Source organism: Melanotaenia boesemani, chromosome 17, assembly GCF_017639745.1.
Source record: "Melanotaenia boesemani isolate fMelBoe1 chromosome 17, fMelBoe1.pri, whole genome shotgun sequence".
Lineage (NCBI taxonomy): Eukaryota > Metazoa > Chordata > Actinopteri > Atheriniformes > Melanotaeniidae > Melanotaenia > Melanotaenia boesemani.
The window spans coordinates 21,276,101-21,297,042 of record NC_055698.1 but is presented as its reverse complement, the minus strand read 5'-3'; the positions used below and the strand labels follow the sequence as shown (position 1 = coordinate 21,297,042).

At 39.0% G+C, this 20,942-nt stretch overlaps 1 protein-coding gene across 3 annotated transcripts in view; it reads right to left on the bottom strand.

The window, feature by feature from the left end:
- Positions 1–19,656, bottom strand: part of rbms3 (RNA binding motif, single stranded interacting protein) — a 306,045-nt gene extending 286,389 nt beyond the window's left edge. Inside the window, exons 1-2 of one of the 3 annotated variants that reach the window (XM_042011495.1) lie at positions 19,370–19,656; positions 16,533–16,721 (exon numbers count right to left, since the gene is read on the bottom strand). In XM_042011495.1, coding sequence (XP_041867429.1) covers positions 16,533–16,706 — 174 coding nt within the window. In that variant the 5' untranslated portion in view covers positions 16,707–16,721; positions 19,370–19,656. Of the gene's footprint in view, positions 1–16,528; positions 16,722–19,369 lie in introns of those variants that run through there. The other 2 variants (XM_042011491.1, XM_042011493.1) reach the window with 2 other exon arrangements.
- Between the last annotated feature and the right edge of the window lie 1,286 nt (positions 19,657–20,942).

The window sequence follows — 20,942 nt, the reverse complement described above, 5'->3', positions numbered from 1 at the left end:
ATATGTATTCTATACTTTTCAATACAACTGGTTCACATAACAAGCAGACTAATAATACTTGAGAAATAACTTAATTACTGCTCACTCTGCAAAGCTCTAATTATAGCCTTTACAAAAGAGCAGCAGTAATGCACTTTTAAGTGTAATGGGAGTTTACCTAATTAGGCCTATCACGAACAGGCATGCTCACATGCACACACTTACACACTGGTGTGAAAACTGTCATTCAGTAATTAGTAGTGGTGATGAAACCCTCTATTACCATTTCATTTACACACCATCACAGCGCAATCGGCTGACCCATGTGCTGGCACACAGCTAAGCTTTGCTAACAGCTTTTAAAACAGTAATATCTTTATGACACAGTGGTGGCAGAGCACAGTGTGATACATTAACTGGCCTGTCTTTTCATTTGCACAATCAGTTAAAAGCCAATACAGCATCCTCTCTTGTAATGATCATGTTATATCTCAATCTGTGGTGTTAATGAGTGGGCAAGCCTAACTGCTGCAACTATAAGGCTGGTTCCTGTCCAACACAGTGTGAATAGATATGCACATAGCAGACCCCAGGGAACATAACTGAGGTGTTTGCTCTTGTTAGCACAGAGTTGGTAGGGTGCCCCAAAGATGTCCCTTTGTGCTAAGCAGCCAACCAGTGAATCACCAACCTATCCTAACATCAAAGTGTTGATCGCAATCAGCATTTTCTTTGAAACCTCGCTGATGAGCAGAGATATCCAACTTGGCCTGGACTCCCTGCTGCGATTGCAATATTTCAATTTTCTGGAAACAGTTTACATCAAACAAGGGCTACTTGTCTTGTGTAAAGCAAATATTAGAATTGGATAATTAAAAAAAATATATATATTTTGTTAATTTTTTTATTTTTTTTTATTGCTTTTGTCAAAATATTTTTCTTGTCACCAAGAAAAAAGGCATGTTGTGTTCATGAATATGCAAATGACCAAACTATTATCATAAATAGAAACTGAAGGCAATAATAGTATTAATATGCAGAAGGCAATGTAGTGAAGGCTTGTGTCTTATTTGCCCTAGTAAGTTCGGCTAATAATGTGAAAGACATTGAAAACTAGACAAGTCATTATACTAGGGATTTGTGTAGGTTAATCTCTTCTTGACATGACCCTTTTTTTCTGCTTCCTGGCCAAAATTACATACCCAAAATTAATAGGGTATATCTTTACAACTACTGGGCTACATGCATAATTTTGTTTTCATATAAAAGATGAGATGTGAGATTATGACAGAAGTGTCAGGATCAAGATATGTGTCATATCAAGCAATGTGAAGAGTAAATTCATAATGCTCATCTTCTCCGAAAGAAAACTGTCAGTACTGGATAGCAGCCCAATTCAGGAATTGTTAAAGAAATAAAATGAAATAAAAAATGCTTTATTAATCCCAAAACGAAATTACAAGGTTGTCGTAGTTTTTTTCCTTTTTTTTTATTATGTCTAATGAATTGCTGTGCGAAAGCATATGCTAAAAAACTGAACCTGATCCTCAAGGGGTAGCCGCCAAATCACCATGGCAATGCAGAAAGTAGTCATCCAAATACAAATACACTGCTACAAAACACAAAGGAAACACTTAACACAGATCTTGATAGATTAAATATTTCAAATGGAAAATTATTATTCATTACATAGTGGGATGTGTTGAGAACAATGGAAATCAAAATCACTAACACATGGAGGGCAGGATTCAAAATCATACTCAAAATAAAAGTGGAGAGATCAGATCACAGGCTGACCACAACATCTTTAGAAATCCCTTAAAACATTTAAAAATTAGGTTCAGTAGTGTTTGTGACCTCCGCATCCCTGTATGCACTCCTTACAAGGTCTGGGTGTGCTCCCTAATAAGAGGATGGATGTTCTCCTGAGGGATCTCCTCCCTGACCTGGATCAGGGCATCAGTCAACCCCTGGACAGTCTGTGGTGGGCATGGCGGCAGTGGATCGACCATGATGTTCCAGAGGTTCTGAATTGGATTCAAGTCTAGTGAACGGGCAAGCCAGTCCATGGCATTGAAGCCTTCGTCATGAAGGAACTGCTGACACACTCCAACCACATGAGGCTGAGCACTGTCATGCATCAGAAGGAAGCCAGGTCCTCCTGTAGCAGCATATGCTCTGATAATAGGTCTGAGGATCTTATCTCATTACTTAATGGTACATCACTGACCCACTGTCAAACCAGTGATACTGGAGGATGTTGTGAGCAGCAGATCATTCTCCACAGCGTCTCCAGACTTTCATGTCTGTCACATGTGCTCAATGAAAACCTGCTTATACATGTGAAGAGCACAGGGTGCCAATGGTGAATCTACCAATCTTCACGCTCTCTGACAAAAGCAGGCCCCACTTGTGAACATCGTTCCCTCACACCAGCCTCATGAAGTCTGTTTCTGAGAGTTTAAGCAGAAACATGTACATTAGTGGCCTCTGGCAATTCTCATGTTCCTCCTTTCACAAAATAGCAGATAGAGGGTCCTGCTTTTGGGTTTTTGTCTTCTTATGCCCTCCTCCGCGTCTCTGGTATACTAGCCTGTCTCCTTTCTCCTTCATGCTCTCGACACTGTGCTGGGAGACACAACAAAGCTTCTTGCCACAGCGCCCATTGATGTGCCATTGTGGATGAGCAGCACCACCTGAGCAACTTCTGTGGGTTGCAGACACCGCCTCACGTTACCTGTAGTGGTGATGGGACTGGCAAAATGCAAAAGTGACCGAATATCACCTAGAAAGGATGAAGACAGGAAAATAGTCTTCCATCTGCAGGACCATTCCTTTAAAGGGGTTGTCTTACTAATTGCCTCTCATTTCCACCTGTTGTCTGTTCCATTTGGCAACAGCAGGTGAAATTGATTCAATTGGACAGCCTGATATCCCAGAAGTGTGACTGATTTTCAGTTACAGGGTAATAATTATGAGCCCCTTTATTTTTGACAAGGGTAGTATATCATAAAAAAGTGAATACTTGACTATAAAAACTCCTTCCTCTTCATATAAACTAACAGGACCTTCATGATTCATTTCAAACAAAGGCTGAGTCTTAGGAAAACACATTAGCAAAGCTTTTTTTTTTCTGATATTTAAGTGTTAAGGGGTGAGGGTGCCCTCCTACCTATACAAGTTAAAAAAGTTGGATCAAATGTATAAACAGAAAACTTAGTTAAGAACAATATAGAAAACAAGTAGCTGAAAACTTGTTACAAGTAGATTAATAACTAATCAGCACCAATGCCATAATAGTCTTTGTTTTACAAGATATTATTTGAATCCAGGAAGAATAATTGGTATGTGAGACATGGTAGTATTCCCACAGTATTTTCATACTCACGAGGCTACTAATGTTTTAAAAGTATGGGAATGCAAAGATTAGATATTTGTTGTTTTTTTCATAGCTAACAACTTTCAGCGGTTATAAAAACAATTAATAAAACCACACTGACAACCTATCAATTATAAGCGTGATGGTGTCTGATTGTCTGTCTCCATGTTAGCCCTACAAATGACTGGGAATTTGTAAGTGTACAACACCTCCAGTCCAATGTCAGCTAGGACAAGTCCCCACAATCATCTACAAGATAAAGTATACCAAGATGATGGATACCTCTATTGTCTCGATTTGCATAACTAGATCTATTATGCAACTTGTTTGCGATGCACTTTATTCATTTTTTTAAATGTATCAATTAAATAAATGCCCAGAGGTGATCAAAACATAAATCCTCAGCAGCCACACTGACAAAACAAGATGAAATGCAGTGTGTTTGAGATAATAAATTGTTAACCAGCGTCCCAAAACAACCAGTAGACAATACAGATAAATATACAGAATTCTTCGTTCCCAAGGGGAAATTAAATGAGCTACCCTTGCTAAAGCAATTATCATTTCAAGTTCAACAGAGGATCATTTGTAAATTACTGTTATTATGAAGAATATTTTTAGATGGCTATTAACCTATTATTACAGCTTGATTTATATATACTGTATGACTAAAAAAGCTTTTTTAAATCAATAAGACCACCGCTCTCATCGATGTATCAACAACAATATGAAATGGAAAACTAATAATGTTTCAAGCACAAATATTTAAAGATCAATATCTTATTTCTTTTGCAGAGTTTGTAAAGTAATGTTACAGCATTTAAAACAACAATCAGCATTTGATCATTTTGCTTTTCCCTCTCAAGATGCTATGAAGACTACAAACCAAGTCTCATCTAAAGACTGGGAAAATATTCATAATAAGGAAATGATCGAAATTAATGAAACATTTCTCAGTGGAAACAGATTGTGCAAATGGAAATATTTTAGCGAATGTATCAGAACAAAACAGCGTAGCATCTGTCAAAGTGGGCAGAACAAAGCTGAAGTCATCCTCCCATGTGAATGCTCTCATCTTGACAGCAGTCTGTATATTTTATGCTTGAAATGACAAGAGCATGGTAAGCCATTCACAGCTGAAATATTGTTTTCTTATAATGGATTGCATTTAATTTTATTTTAAAAAAAAAATCTGAATGTAATATAGGTACATCAGTCATGTCCATGTTCAAGAAGACAGCAAAATAAATAAAATGACCTCAGCAGCTGGCATCACTTGTGCATCAGATCTGCTCTTGATTTGAACACAGTAGGGGTTTTATTTAAACTACACACCAACAACTAAATAAATAGTGCATTGTTTTAAGAATATACAAGCAGTTTGCACGATCGACAGTTTTGTTTCAGTATTTCATAGTTCATAAAAGCTGTGTGTTATTTTTACAAGACACACAAACACACAAAACAAAATAGGTTGGTTTGGTTTCACTAAAGGCTGGTACACACATCTGTTTTATCTGTTAGAGATCCCACACATAAAGATAAAATATCAGGCATTTAACAGTTTTGATCATACCGTGTGTGGTGTGCTCTGACAATCTCCGGACAGGACAACACACACATAACGATGCTGTCCCACAGCCGATCTAGAATCTAGTCCTCCTTGCTCCCCCGTCAGCTTGCGCTCTGATTGGCCACATTCCGTTCCACGTCGTAATCCACACAGTCACAACTCAGGAGTCGTCGGCTTTCCACACACACAAAGCTTTTTGGTCGTAAATATTGAACACCTCATTTCGGTGCAGATTGTCGGGACAAATTCGGTCTCAACACACCTCAGACCACATGATCATTTTATAGGAAAATCTTATAAGACTTAAGCTGCATCTTGACTCCTTTAAAATGTAAGTAGGGCAGTGATTGTCAGAAAGCATATTCCACTTCTGTATTTCCTCAAAAAAATGACAGAGCCACACAACAATCTGGCTTATATCCTAAAGTGACGCTATTAAACACATTTTCTGGCAACACATAAAACCCGAACGAGTCGGCTAATGCTACTCTAGCACATTTTGGCAATTCTGCACAAGTCTTCCTTGACCTTTTCTGTGCTGCCAAGTCATCACAAACACAGAGTGAACAGTTTCCACCCTTGACACAGAGTCAGACACAAACCACTAACAACACACTTCTACACTGTGGCAGACACACAACAAAAAACCATGGGGTGTACAATTCATTAAAAAAGCAAGAGGTTGATTTTTTTTTTAATCACCACAAAGGATTTTCCAGATGGCCCTCTAAATGGGGTATTCTTGTGCTCATGTTAGCATGCCAAATTACCGGCCTACAAATCAAGCTGCACATCCAACAAAACATTTCATTATGAGCCAACTAAATTCACTACAACAGCAGGTTTTTTTTATTTATTTTATTTTTTCAATGTCTTAAAAAATGCCTGCTTCAATATCCAACAACATCTTTCTGCACTATATTTAGAAGAATAATTGGTTTTCTGTCACCTCAGGACAACACATACAGTTCTTTATCAAAGACGGGCACATGTAAAGCTAACTCTGCCACAGATATTAAAGATTAGGGGTTTTTAGAAGCAATGACCCTGAAACCAAAACGCAAAATGTTGATTAAACACAGCTTGTGTAAAGGTTGAAGGTCAACTGCACTGGATGTTGGAGACAGGCAGGGCTGCAGTGATGACTGGTAACTCTTGGGTCATCTGTGTCGAGGGGGGATTAGGAGAGGCTGGTGATCCCATCAAAGCAATGTGTCACCAGCGCTGTATCTTACCACAGAGTCACACACTCCAGCGAGCACTGATCCCCTTAACCGACTCTCTCAGCGGCCCTGGCAACTAAGGCGAGCTGACAGCAGGGCTATTTTCAGACAGAACTCACCCTGCTTTGTACATGGCCACAGATAGTGATGGCCAGGGTCCATGCCATCGCTCTCCATTAGAGAGAACAAAAAAAACACAGTGAGAAGCCCACTTTGCAGCACAGAACAACCTCTCATTCACAACAACTCCCAGAAACAGATGAGGGATGAATGTGCTGTGACAGCAGCTAATAAGGTCCCTGTGATCTGCTGGTAGTGTGACACTGTGTGAGTGTGTGTGAGCGGCTGTGTGCATACCTGATTATCCATTTGTTGCCTATGTTTATACTAAGAAGGTGCTTTGAACAGAGGAGCAAAATGCACAGAGAGAGCTGTGAAATGAGGCTGTGCCTTGATACACCAATATACAACATATTTGACATGCTTGATCATTATCTCTGCTTTAGTATGACAGATTAAAGAGGAAATTGACTAAAATAGTAAGCAAGAATGAAAGTAAAGCCTCTACAAATAGCCAGAGCCCGTCATAAAACACATTATAAAAAATAGCAATCACACTAATTAGTACTTTTCTGCAAAAAAGCTGTTTAACCATTTGTCTCATCATCTCTTTAGATTTTAATGACCCTGACCAGCTAAAGGTGAAAGTAAGCATACATGTAGCAATCATAAATACCACAAAGGTTAAAAAAATTAATTGGTAATACTCTTCCGTGTCCTCACTAATGATGATCTGTCCCTAATACGTAAAATCATGGACTAAGACTTGACCTCGGTCACCAAACAAGGAGCTAACCTAATTACATCATGCTTTGGACACTTTAGAGGCGATGTATTTACTTCAGTTCACCAGAAACAGGAACACAGCAAGTTTGAAAAGAAAAAAAGTGCCCACCATCAAACAACATGACAGAATACCTTGAGAGTCTGTACTGTTCCTCTTTTATATTACATTCCTTCTTACCTTAAACATTTTAATCGTGCACTATGCATTTCTAATTTTCTCAGCTCAGTCATTGCTGGCAAACAACAGTTTGGCAAGTATTCAGAAAGCTCTTCTTGCTGGATACTTGATTGGTGTTAACACAGTGCTCGATTACTTTTTTTTCCAAAATTAGCAAACTACAGAGGTTCATTTTTTTAGAGGAGCATTCAACATTTCTAGTGTAAACTATGTAAGCTAATGATACTGTGGAAATTGCCTAATGACAGAGCATCTATTTTCTTTTTGTTAAATGTTTTGTTTCTTTTAAGAATATACAAAATATACAACTATTTGTGACATGTTGCAAATGAAGCTGATGTGATTCAGAAATAGTTTCAGATCCGTCTGATAATTATCATGAACAGTGTTATCATTATCTGAAACACTAAAAAATTAGGGATCGTAAACTTTTAGATGCTTCCGTGCTCCAACACATCTAATTCAAATTAGATTGATCCAACAACTTCTTGTCAAATTCTGCAAAACAACCCTATTAGTTTGAGTCAGGTTGAAATAGGGAAACATTTAAATCCTGTAGGACAGTGGCTCTCAAGGACTGGTCTTTGAGATCCCTCAGCTAAACCTTTTCCCCGCTGAATTTTGTATGTAGGTCCAAGTTTGCAAAATACAGTAATGAAAGACATTCTCTCTCATTGCCTGTATTAGTAGTGAAGAAATGATTGTCAATCCTTTTTTGGGCAGCAAAAGGAAAACATGTCAGCGCGCACGGCGATGCTAACAGTACCTAGCTATCAGAGGCTGATTTTTATCAGCGATTACATTATTAAATTCTACAATTTAGGCCCCTCCCCCATCCAAAAGCATTTAGAGGAGGTTAGGTTCCTCGAAGCAGCAGTCCCAGCTCCCAGCTGCAGTCAGAGTGAGAGATGTTCACCTCTGCTCTATGACCAGCCTCAATATGCATCAAGACAAAGCTGCCACTGGCTCATCCCGCCCTGGTTTACACTGAGATAAAATTGCCTATTAATGTAGGCTGTAGACAAAAACATTTAAATAGTTCACATTTTTAAATGATTTTTAATTAATTAATTAGTCTAGTTAAAAGAATCATTTTTGCATATTTTGCAGTACAATGAGCAAACAGTTTAAGACAAATTCAATTCTGCAATAAACATTTTAATGATTTATGCCTGCTCTTTTTCTGATGCTGGATTTTAATATGCCCCAAAGTATGTTGGAAAGAAAAATTCAATTAGTTTACTTAAACATAATCCAAACATTTTGCCATCAACAGGCAACAGAGAGGAACAATATCTGAAGGTGAATTTTAGCCATAATTTGTGTTTCTCTGCTGCAACTGACACAAAGCAGGATTACAATCTTAGATCTTCTATACTGTGAGGGTAGAAGTGATGTTTCAAGAGAAAAATAATGGCAAAGACCTCATACTTGTATAAATATTCAGTTAATCTACAATTCAACATTTTCTCTTAAAATTCCCGTTATGACATATAAGCAGAAGGAAATAAAATGACATCTGATCAGAGGCAAAGCAAATACATGTTTAGCCTGTATGAACGTTATTTGACAACTTTTAAAACTTAAAATATAATTATTTAAACGTAGCAATTATGTGAAAGGATCCCAGTACATCAGGAACGAGTTTTCATCAAGTGCACGCTTGTTTCCTCGTGTGGAGACATCAACAAACACCTGTTCAGGTGAGTGCAGCAGCAGTCCACCTACAGGTGATCTCAAAGGCTGAGTCACAAAAGAACAGCTATCCCCGGCCAGTACCCCAATCCTGTGACGTGAAGCCTGTCTGTGTATTCAAAGCCAGTAAAGCGATAATAATGTGTCAACATGCACAGCCTTATTCTAAATTAAGTGTCTACAGCACCTTACAGTAAAGCATTTTTTACTTTTTAAATGTTTTTGTCTACAGTCTGCATGATGGACATTAATATCTGACCATAAGCCAGGACAGATCAGCCAGCAGCAGCTTTGTAAATGTGCATTTTATTTTCATTCTGGGTGTGGTGCAGGGTAAACATCTTTTACTCTGACGGCAGCTGGAAGGAAAAAAAAACTGCTAGCTTTGTGGCTATTTGTTTTAAGAAAATGTCAGTAGACGTGTGTGCATGCTTACCAAATATAGTGACAGAATCACTAAGTTGGCAACAATGAAAGTTACCATCTTTTTCCATACTTGCACACATGCACAAGCAGTCAAAAAGTATGTGCACTGCTAAAATTTTACATGCACAAAATTACACATATACATGGTACTTCGAGCCCTGATACTAATAACAATATCAATATCTATTTAACCAAATAAGAATGAAATGTGCACGTCTTTCATTAGTCCCAGCATTACTTTTAAAGTCATTTCATTTAGTGGAGAATTTCTTTCTTCCTGCACCACATTGTGCTGCAACCCCAGATTAGACGAAAATCCTTACAACAGTAAGCTTGAAAATAGAAATTTCAGGGAAGGAAAGCACCAGCAACTTACTAATGACTTTGGTTTCTTCACAAAAGTCAGCCATTAGGTCATTTTAATTGCCACTACCATTACAGAGGCTTTGGACTGCAATGCTGGACTCTCCACACACTCGGAATAAATCCTGTGGTTATAGCAGGTACAATTTATTGCAATAAATTACTTATTATTATTGCAGGCATTTGAATGTATATTGACAATGTGCCAGTTTTTACATTTTAATTTGCAGTTTAATGTGCATATTACAATTATTTGCCCTTTCTGTGATTTCTAGGAGACCTGAGGAGACTTGAGGCTGACTGGCGCTGCTCTCTCCACAACTCCACTACACATTCATATCCGGAGGAGGGTGTGGGATCGATGGCACGCCAGGATGCTATTAGAGCTCAGGCAGCTGGGCAGCCAGGCAGCTACAACTTCAAAAGCAAAGTGTGGGAGGAGAAATAACACGAGGTAATTATCTGGGCCCCAGTAGCTACCACCAAAGTAATCTGTAGAGTGGAGGACAAAGGGGGCTGTGGAGGTGGTGTTCAGAATGTCTGTACGTATTTTCGTCAATTCACTGCACTCAGTTCAGTCCAGCAAATGCTGATGGAGAGAAGCTTTCACTTTAACTTGCCCACATTTCTGCACTTAACCATTTTACCTTTAACTTTCAAATACAACCTTTATTCATTTCATGTTCAATATACAAAATATCTATCATAGAAACTTTTTAGAGCTTAAACTGCTGACTATTTTTAGAGTTTATAGGCAACACAACTAATACAGAAAATACATAACAGTACAGTGAATCACATCCCAACCTGTCACAGTACAGCTGAAGCCAAATTACCAAGCAAGGTGAGAAGCCATCTGCTTTTACAGCTATCCCAAAAAATGATGATGAGCAAGAAGCTATTAAGCAAACGCTCAAAGACCATCTGGACAACAAGTCATCACAAAGTCAAGAAAGTTCCACTTATCTGACTTGGGCTCATGTCAACTGATTTTATTGTTTAATAAAACTAATTTCATTCAAACCCTGACCAAGTAACAACTGTTCAGATTTTAATTTTCTGATCACTCATCTGAAAGTGCACACTGATTCACTCAAAGCAATTTAACATGATTTGCTTCTGCTGTTCCTGAATGTTTCTCATTTGTGTAATCAAATATAACAGCAATAATCACTGGTACCACTATTCCACTCCACGCATTAAAGCTCTATCCCCAATGACTCATTTCTAATGGAAAGAAGATACAAATTACCACAGCGAGGAATAAATCGCTCTGTTTTACATACATATGAGAGATAAAATAAACTGTCTGTTGAACTAAAGCGCACGCAGACATTAACACATTCACATATTCCCTCTCTTTAGGAAACTGCAAACTATTATAAAAACTGCAGGATCAGCAAGCTAACTCCTACATGCAGCCACAGGCTTTGTGCTTGCCGGCTTATTTCTGCTTCCAGTGCAGTTAATGAGTTAAAGGTCATTGAGTTGCCATGACACCAATTAGTGCAATATTTCAAATCAGCACTGCAGCTCATCAGCATTGGTGGTTAGTTGCTGCTTTGAGATATTTAACTAAACTAATTGCAAAATAATAAGCAAAAACTGATTCCATTGTGGTGAGGGGTGCAATTGGAATAATCTCTTGGGGTGAATTAGAGGTTATGTTCTGAACTTCAGTTACTGTCAGGGACAAAGGGTCAGGAACAAACGTGGCACAGAGTCCATTACGGGTTAAGTGCAGGGTTAGCTATATTATACTCAAACCTTGGGGGAAAAATGTACCTATTCTTCCTTAATGAATAAGAATTTACTACTTTGGCTTTCTCTACAGAGTATACATTTTGGGTGTCACTGACATCAGTAGTAGTCTGACAACTATTTGGGAAAACACACTAATATATAAAATGCTGTGGATGCATCTGATACACAGTTGCTATCACAGCAATTACAGCCATAGTATAGATCACTCACATATAACTAGATTCTCTTCTTTGTGTACAAATGAAAAAGCAAACTCAGACCAGGCTGTTCTCATGTGTGGTTGGAAGGAAATATCAAATACTATCAGAGCAAAGAATTCCCGTTCTATCTTCAAGTGTCTCTTGAAGACTCATCTCTTATGACATTTGTGCAAAAAACCTGTAACATAAAATGCTCAATTCTCACTTTACACCTTTGAATATAACCACTTGATGCTTCTGCCACGTTTTCTGACTGTGCTAAAGCTTAAAATAGTGGCCATCATTTATAAGTTACTTTGCATGGAACCATTTGCAAAAATACCTAAATGTAAATGAGAGCTAAAGTTAACAGTTAGCTTACAGCTAGATAACTAAGGTTCTGAGAAGAAATGTTAAATAATGCCACAGCTTCCCAAATCGTTGTTTCAACTCCCTGGTTGAAGCAGCTGAACAGCTACCTCTTACCACAGATTAAGAGTATAAAGAATAAACATGGCGTTTTCTTAGAGCTTCCTCTAGCTGAGTGCTGAGCCAAACTGATTCATGTAGGACAAAAGGCCTTGATCAGACAGGAAACCAAAAATGGCAATGGTCACTATTAACAAGATCAAGAGTTCCTTTAAGGAGGGGGGGAAACTTTTATAATCAGCCTTCTATACTTGAGTGGTGAATGAAAGATTTTACTGACTAAAAAGGGGACAAAACCGCAAGTTAGCCTGCTGGGAATTTGGTCAAAAAACACTTCAAAGACCCTCAGACCATGAGAGGCAAAATTTTCTGATCTGACAAAACAGGGATTGAATATTTTACTACAGTTTGACACAGCAAGTGGAAGGAAAACTGGACACTGAGCATCGTCATGTTAATACAATTCCTACAGTCAAGCAAGGTGATGATGGTTCTGTGGGGACGATTTTCAGCCATAGGGGCTGTGAACTAGACAGGACAGAGAAAGTGAGATGCAGGACAAAATAGAGCAATCTTAAGTGAAAACCTTCTCCAGAGTGTTTATAGGTGTAGGTCGAGGGTCGGGACTCACAACTGTGAAAATGATTGTGCAATGACAGCAACCATCCAACCTGGTTGAACTTGAAGGTTTCTGTTGAAGCTGGGAAGAAACATCCAAATGAAAGGTATGTTAGGCTTTTAGCATTGTTTCCATTAAGAGTCAAGGCAGCCACCAAAGATGCCTTAAACAGGATCTGAATGATTAACAAAATATTTCAGTGTTCAATCTTTCTTCATTCGTGAAATACAAAAGCTATGTTTCTTAAATGAGTTTGAAATAGGGTTAAATGATCTATTGTTTTAAAATTGAAATAGCAATTTAAAAACATTGCAATTAGCAAATTGCAAAGAAGAATGATTCGTTTTTATTACAAAACACGCCTGATCCAGGTTCTACACCTACAGCGTCCATGGTTTTTACAAATCCACTCGCTTCAGTCAAAATTCCCTCATCTGTCTATTTCAACAGCCATTTAGGCACCATGTGATGGCTACACTCAGCTATGAAGTCACGCCACATTTTCAAATCTCATCGTGGACAAATTGTTAATAAATGACTGAAATGTCACAAAAAGCACAAAGAACAGAAAACAGTCTAACGTCTGAAATGTCCTGATGCATTCTCCGCCTGCTGTTTGGAGTATGCTCCCCTGTGTGTCTCTGCACATGTCTGGGTGTGTGCATCATGGTGAAACTCCACCGAGTGCAATACAGAAAGCATGTAGCGAGAAATGACATGCTGTGGTGTAAATAAGATAAATAACAGACTGTTTAGTTTTTTCCACAATAACAATGTATAAAACTTGTCCTAGAGGAAATGTAATCTTCAGGCTTCTGTGGCTCAGGCGGTAGAGCAGGTCGTCCAATGATCGGAAGGTCGGCGGTTCGATTCCCGCTCCCGCAGTCATCTGCCGTTGTGTCCTTGGGCAAGACACTTAACCCTCCTTGCCTCCAGTGTTGGCATCGCTGGTGTATGAATGTGTGGATGAATGTTCGGTGATGGTCGGAGAGGCCGTAGGCGCAAACTGGCAGCCACGTTTCCGTCAGCTTGCCCCAGGGCAGCTGTGGCTACGCACGTAGCTTACCATCACCAGGTATGAGTGAGGAGTGGATGAATAATGGATTCACAATGTAAAGCGCTTTGGGTGCCTTGAAAAGCGCTATATAAATCTAATCCATTATTATTATTATTATTATTATTTTGGCCACAGGTTGCAGCTTCCTTTTGGTAAGTTTAGCTGTTGTCATACCTTTAAATCCCTGTATTAGAATATAGAACAATTCATATTTTGATGTAATCTCATGTGGCTACCCTCCATCTCGTATTATAAATATATTTCTGCATGAACACTGAACAGAAGCTGAAATTTTAATGATTAAATCACAAAACAATTTGCAACATTTGCGAGAAAAATCACAATTTGATTGGTTTTCAAACTCGTTCAGACCTTGACTGAAACAGAAAAATGAGGACTAATGTTGTTTCATTTGGTACCAAGAGCAAAATCCAAGTTAACTAACTGGGACTGATTAGGCAACTCATATTCGATCAATTGACACCAGTTAGCTTGACAGTAAATCTTATTTTATAAACCATACTTACAATTCAGTGACCAATTTCAAAGTCTCTTTTTCATTAGCTTCAAAAGATGTACCCCCCGTCCCCCCTTTCAAGCTCAGTCATAGAATTCAACTTTGAGCAAACAACATCATAGCGAGGCACATCTGGTGATTAACTGCTCACTGAAGGGTACTTCATCAGCACATTTCTGAGTGCAAAATAAAAGTTTAAACGTTGGCTTTTTTTTGCCCCAGGGTGTAGAGATACTGAAGACAGTCTGGGGATTTGAGCTAGCAAATTAACTTTCACCAGCTGACTTCCTTAACCTTTACACAACATCTGACTGAACGCACGATGACCTTCAATACCACTGCAGCTCTCAGCCCACAGGTCCAACTGTGCCCTCTCATTTTCTGTGATGTATCACTAATAGACAACAGAGCAGACAAGACACTTGCACTCTTTCACAAGGACAAGAGCAGTGGTCCACTTCCACGGATGACACCTTGATAAATTAACACTCCAGAGGAATCAATGAATTAAGCAGTAGCCAGCTTACCAACCAGTTGGTCGGGCCGCGACAGAAAGACCGACACTCCCTGAGCAACCTTTGGAGAAAATGCTGCATTGCTAATTAACAACAGAGATCGAAAAAGAACAGAAAGAAACAAATAAATGCAGGAAAAAATGCATCTACTACACAGAATTGGGTTTAATGACTGGGGCAGAACCACTGTGAGCTTGTTAGGAACCCTCTTAAATTTAAGACGTTAACGCCTTCATGCCTCATTACTTCACTATGTGGTACCAACAGCCAAAGACAGACAATGCCTGTGTTGAACATGAACACTGACTACTCACCCTCCTGCAGAGGCAACAATTATCATTATAAATTTTATTGTAGATTAATTTTATCTATGGTTTTGATACATTACTACAAGATCCAAGAAATGCAGGCATTTAACACAATACGATATCTAAAAGCATAAATAAACCCAAGTCCAGTGGATGTGTGGAGGTTCTGCTTTTTTCTATGAGCTAATTACAGAAATTAGGCAATCTTTCATCCAGCCTTCTGGAGAGTGAGTACTGAATTTCCCGACAAATGTCTGTGATAAGGGATTCCAATGAGCTGTGTAAAAGAGACCGGATCTGGAAAACGAATAAGTAAAAGATAATTCCTGCTTTGGTTTGCATGGTAAAGAGACTGATAACTCCCTAAAGTGTTCCCCCAATTATAACTATTACAAGACTTAGTCAGGCTGACCGTGTTAGTGGAAAAAGTTTGAAGCTGTGCGAGCAATTCTACATTTTTATAACTCTATGATTACACAGTACACACAGGATCAATTACTCCTTCATATAAATAGCAAAGTCTTGACTGATGAATGTTGTATCCTAGAATTTAAACAGACTTTGACACATTTCTTTGTATAAAAATACAAACGGACCGCACACCGTACTGTTTTTAGAAAAGCAGCTTCTCATCCAGACAAACTGACATCACACCTAAATCTTATCATTTCAAAAAGCTATTTTGGTGTAAGCCTAATACTTCAACTCTTTTTTAATTACCATTCAAACTTGATACCATAAGCCATGACGAGCAGTCCACTCAGAGCTGCCAGCAGCAGTAGTGCCAGCCATTTACTGAATGTTTTCATATATATATGTTGTGTTTATTCTGCCTCTATCTCTTCTCTGCTCAGGGGTGCACAGAGGCTCTTGGGCTGATTGACGGAAAGAGATTCTGACTCTTCCCAAAGAAGCATGATTGACGCCCTTGAGATGGAGCACAGCCAGTGAGGATTTTACTGTCACTCTTGGATGTGCTGAGGGCTCTGTGATGGCAGAGGACTGATATATTTAAGAATGAGGGCTTGCATGTGGAGACTGCACAAGCCACTTAGGCATGCACATAAAAGTAAGCAATTTTAAATGTGCTGTGGTTTAGCGTTTGCTTTGATTGGTTCTTATGGCAACATAACAGCACATTACCTACTTCCTTTGAAACCGCTCAGGCAAAAGACCATCAGTTTCACTTTTTCTTGCAACAGCAACGGTGTGCTAACAGGTCCTTCCAGCACTAGATAGCCCACACATAAACTACTAGACATCACTTAACACCACAAAACATGCAAACCACATTGCTTTTCAGAACTCCAAAAGATGACACAGTGAATAAGTCAGTTTGAAAGGGCAGGACATATCACCCAGAATAGCTCCCTAGACAGGATCTCATCACTCATCACACATATGTATAGACACACCCACCCACACACACACACACACAGCACGGTGCCTGCAGATGTGCATCAGTGGGAGTCTGCAACTTACTTTTTTGTCATCTTTCTGGGTTGCTGGCTGTGCGTCCTTACTGTGGTTGTCAGCTGAAGGCCTGCTGCTGGATTCCATCTGTCTGTCATTCACTTCATTCTGCTGACTGGCTCCTGACCGAGGAGAGTCCAGAGGGCAGGGCTCCGACTGCTGAACGCCACTTTGGACCTCCATCTTCCTCTGCAGTGCCTAAAATAAGAGCAAGATGGTAGGATGTAATGCAGGAAAAAATGGAGTGAATTAAACAGGTGGACTGAACATCAGGAGGCTGGTTTCTTCTGAGATGCTGATGAGTGCAGAAGACAATTACAAGAAAATACTAGATAAACTTTTACATGATTAAAAGGTTGCAATAACAATTTTAAATTATTTTTTAATACAGAAGACAGTTGCACATTTTACAACAAAAATAAAAAAAAGATGCAATCAGCCAGTAAAGGTGGACTCAGTTTAGGGTCAGGGAATTATTCTCACTGTTATTAGTTACTAATAAATAGCATTGCTGTTAAAACAAGCACTACATTGGGGATTTTTGGACTGCATCACTCTTTGCATAGACTGGGTTTGCGTAACGTGATGTGTCCACGTGGTGTTGACTCCAGTATCAAGTTGCAACACAGATGTTGTGCGGTTGAATATGCAGTGACAAGGTAAACAGTTGTCCGATGTAAAATTAGCACAATGTTGAAATCCAAAATATCGCTCAGCCTATTAAATATGTTTAAGGTTGTTTTAGATGCTAAAAAAAGAAGCTCTTCCCAAGGTCCCCTCCTGATTAGCGGTTAGCTTTAGCTCACCTGTCAAAATTGGCTTAGTAATATCACCAAGGAGACACCAGCTACTCATTAGTGCTATAAACCATCCTACTTCATATTAAAAAAAAAACATTAAACCCTTGTGAAAATCAAATGGGTAAATTATATTTCTTGCAGCATTATTCCCCAAAAAGGTTCTGACAGAACTCCTCAGAGGTGAGGTTTCAAAAACTTAAGACTTCTTATGGGTTAAATACAGCAACCATATATTTTTTTAAACCAGCTGCCTTCTAGAAAATGTCTATTATAATGTGTTATACTGATAAACATTAGGGCAGGGATCTCAAACTCTGGTCGTTGAGGGCTACCATCCAAGAGGATTTAGAAGTTTCCCTGCTACAGCCCACCTAACTTAAAATATAGGGTCATTGTGCAGAATTTTGACAACAAGCTGTTTGATCCATTTAATTTTAATCAAGTCTGCTGGAGAAGTGAAACAGGACGGTGGCCCTCAAGGACTACAGTATATCTCTGTATTGATATCCCTGCATTAAGGTTAACTTCAGGGCCTCTTGTGACTGTAAACATTGAAACTCAGCCATTCATCCCTTATTTAACCAGGGAATGAGACTGACAACAGCATAAACACACCTCAGAAAAATTTAATAGGAAGATGCTACATTATCTTATGTTGTTTGTCTCATGATACAGTATGCTATGGGGAAGTTATTTTGTCTTTGTGGTTTTTTTTGTAGGTAGGACCACATAACTTACACCATCTGATGCTCTTTTTGGTACCTCAAGTGAGGTTCCAAGTAAGCCATGCCGATACACTGCAAGGTGGATAAAAATATGAATCTAGCTGAAGTGCACTTTTGGTCAAAATACATCTTAAGGGGATTGACTTGCTTCTAGAGTCTACCTCAAGTGGCCACCCAAGGAAATGCAATTACTAGTAGTGGTTAGGTTTATTTTCAGCTCCACTTTTTTGACTGGATTCTTCTCAAAAAAAGGGGGCTAATTTCAATGCAGAAAATGAATTACATCCACCTCCAGGGTCTTATTCTGCAGCTGATTCAAACCTTTAAAGATTAAACCAGAATCTTACTTCAGAAACCAAACTTTTTATTATTTTTATATCTATATCGTTTCTCACTCAACTGTATTGCATCCTTGTTCAAAAGCTGATTGGAAAAAAAAACACTAATTCTGTTGTCCATGTAACAAAGTTACATTGCAGTATATCAGCAACAAAAGCACTGCTGTACAGTCCCCAAGCAATAAAGAGAAGACAACGTAGGGAGAGGTGACCTCGTCTGAAGGACAGATCAAAACTATCCACCTGAAATGAGCATCAGGGTGATGTTAAGCGCTGAGCTGCTTCATTCTGCATTCTGGGGCCATTAATTAGTAATGAGGTCAGTTTGTGTTTCTCTCAACTGAGATGAGTTGACTCATAAATACCTGTCCTTAAGGACATTTTACTGTAAATTTTAACATTGCAGTACCTTCAGAGCAAACAGAACCTGTCGTGTTTTTAATCGGCAGGTAAACGCACCTGTGGACCATAAATAACCCCTGTGGCGACAGCTGTGATGGGACTGCACGTGTATAATTGGTTAAAGGAGAACTGCGATTGCAAATCATTATCGAGACTAATTCTAACGGTGACGAAAATGGTGTATAAATAGTGTATTAGAACAAAAACTTTTAATATGTCTTAGCACTGGTACTCAGCAGGTGAGGCCCAACACCTAATTTTAGGAAGACTGCTCAAAAGTTGGCCTCTTCGTCAGACGCTAATGTGCATCCGCTGCTAAGCCTGGCTGTAACGCTTATAGACAATGTCTCTGATGGCAATGATATTTTCACTAAATACGCAGTAAAACTGCAACAGCGAATGCTCCTGAATATGAATACTCCAATGTTTCTTATCACTTCCAGCGATTTATGAACATCAATACAAGGTATTGACACTGTTGTCAGGGTTCTTTTAACTGTGTCTGCGTTATTACAATTGCTTCAACAGCGCACAGCAGCGCCCCACTAACATAAACAAGTCGCAAAAGAATGCTAAAATACCTCTGTCACTTCTTGGCTCCTCGTTATGTCAGAAGCATATCAAGAGGAAGATGCGGTAGTGCAACTTGCTTTACATCTCTGTTGTTGCTCTGACACGGAAAGCCACAGCAGCAGTCTGAGGCAGAACAACAGGCGACCGGTTCATTTAGTTGGACGAGAAGTTATTCCGTCAAAACCCGGCCGAGAAGCTTTGAGGCACTTCCCGGCTGAGGAAGCAGTGCACGGTGTCAAAGCCTCACAAGCCGCTGCTGCTGCTGTCACGGCGGGCGTGTCCCAGAGAGCTGTCACCAAACATCCTCTCCCCGCCTCCCCCGCTTACAGCGAGCTCGTGTCAAAAGTGGTACGTTCAAGTGCTCCTCGAAATATCGCCCTATTTGCGGATTGGAAGTTTTTGAAAGGAAACGAAAGTTGGGTGGAGGGTTTTAGACTGTGTACGCTAAATCTTCATCTTAAAAAAGCCTTTTTAATACTAATTTTGTAATTTAGTAAATACCATCCTAATCAGAAGCACAAAAGGAGTTTTTGCTAAATATTGCAATCAACTGAGGCACTGTACCTACTCAAGGACTGTACATCTAAAATTTCCCACAGTGCTAAAAATAGCAAAAGCTCTTTACGTGTGGGCGGGGCCGACCTGCATGGTTACAGGTGAGGTAGTCACGCCAGGACAGAGCAGGAGCTAAAAGATTTAATACATAACATGTCCAGTCAATGTAAATGTGCTAGGTAGGCTTAAACTATATAGAATTCTGTGATGATGATTATTATTATGATTATTAATAATCATAATAATAATAATGATTATCACAGTGAAATCAGTATACTTTATTAACTGGATATAACATTTTATAAAGTAGGATATTTGCCTTTAGCCTAACCAATAAATGCAAATGCACATTTCTAACATTGACACAACATTTGTAGCACGTCTCTGCTCTGATTTAAATCTAATGGACACAAATATTTTTATTTTTATTTTATTTTATTTTTTTATTTTTTAATCTTATTAATTTTGAATTATGGAATTTATCTAATCTTGCTGGACCTCACTGGATGTGACAGAATAAAAGTAGAAGAGTGAAGCGAAGTAATAAGGAAAGTAAAAAAAAAAAATGATAGAGAAGACAAAGATGCAGTAGATAGAAGGCATTGACCCTTCAATCCAACTAACACCAGACAACCAACTGCTACACCTGTACAGAAACACAACAGAAAATGTCCTACGGCTTTTGCAGGAAAACAAAGCTAGCAATCATTAGGAATTCCTAAAACAATATCCAACAATAACAAAAAGTAAATAAATAAAAACAAATAACAAAGATGTATTACAGCAACAACCAAAGTACCAAACACACACACACACACACACAAAAACAAAACAAAAGCAGCTCCTAGTGTATAAACCCATGAAGCGTGTCAGCATGCAGAGTATGAGGAATGAGGAGTGAGCAAAGATAAGTGTGACTGTGCAAATACAGCCACGACTCTTTGGATGCTAGAGGGAAACTAGGGCAGTTCAGAGACCTGGGCAATCAGCATCAATCCTGGAGCCACCCCCAGCCACCGACCTGTA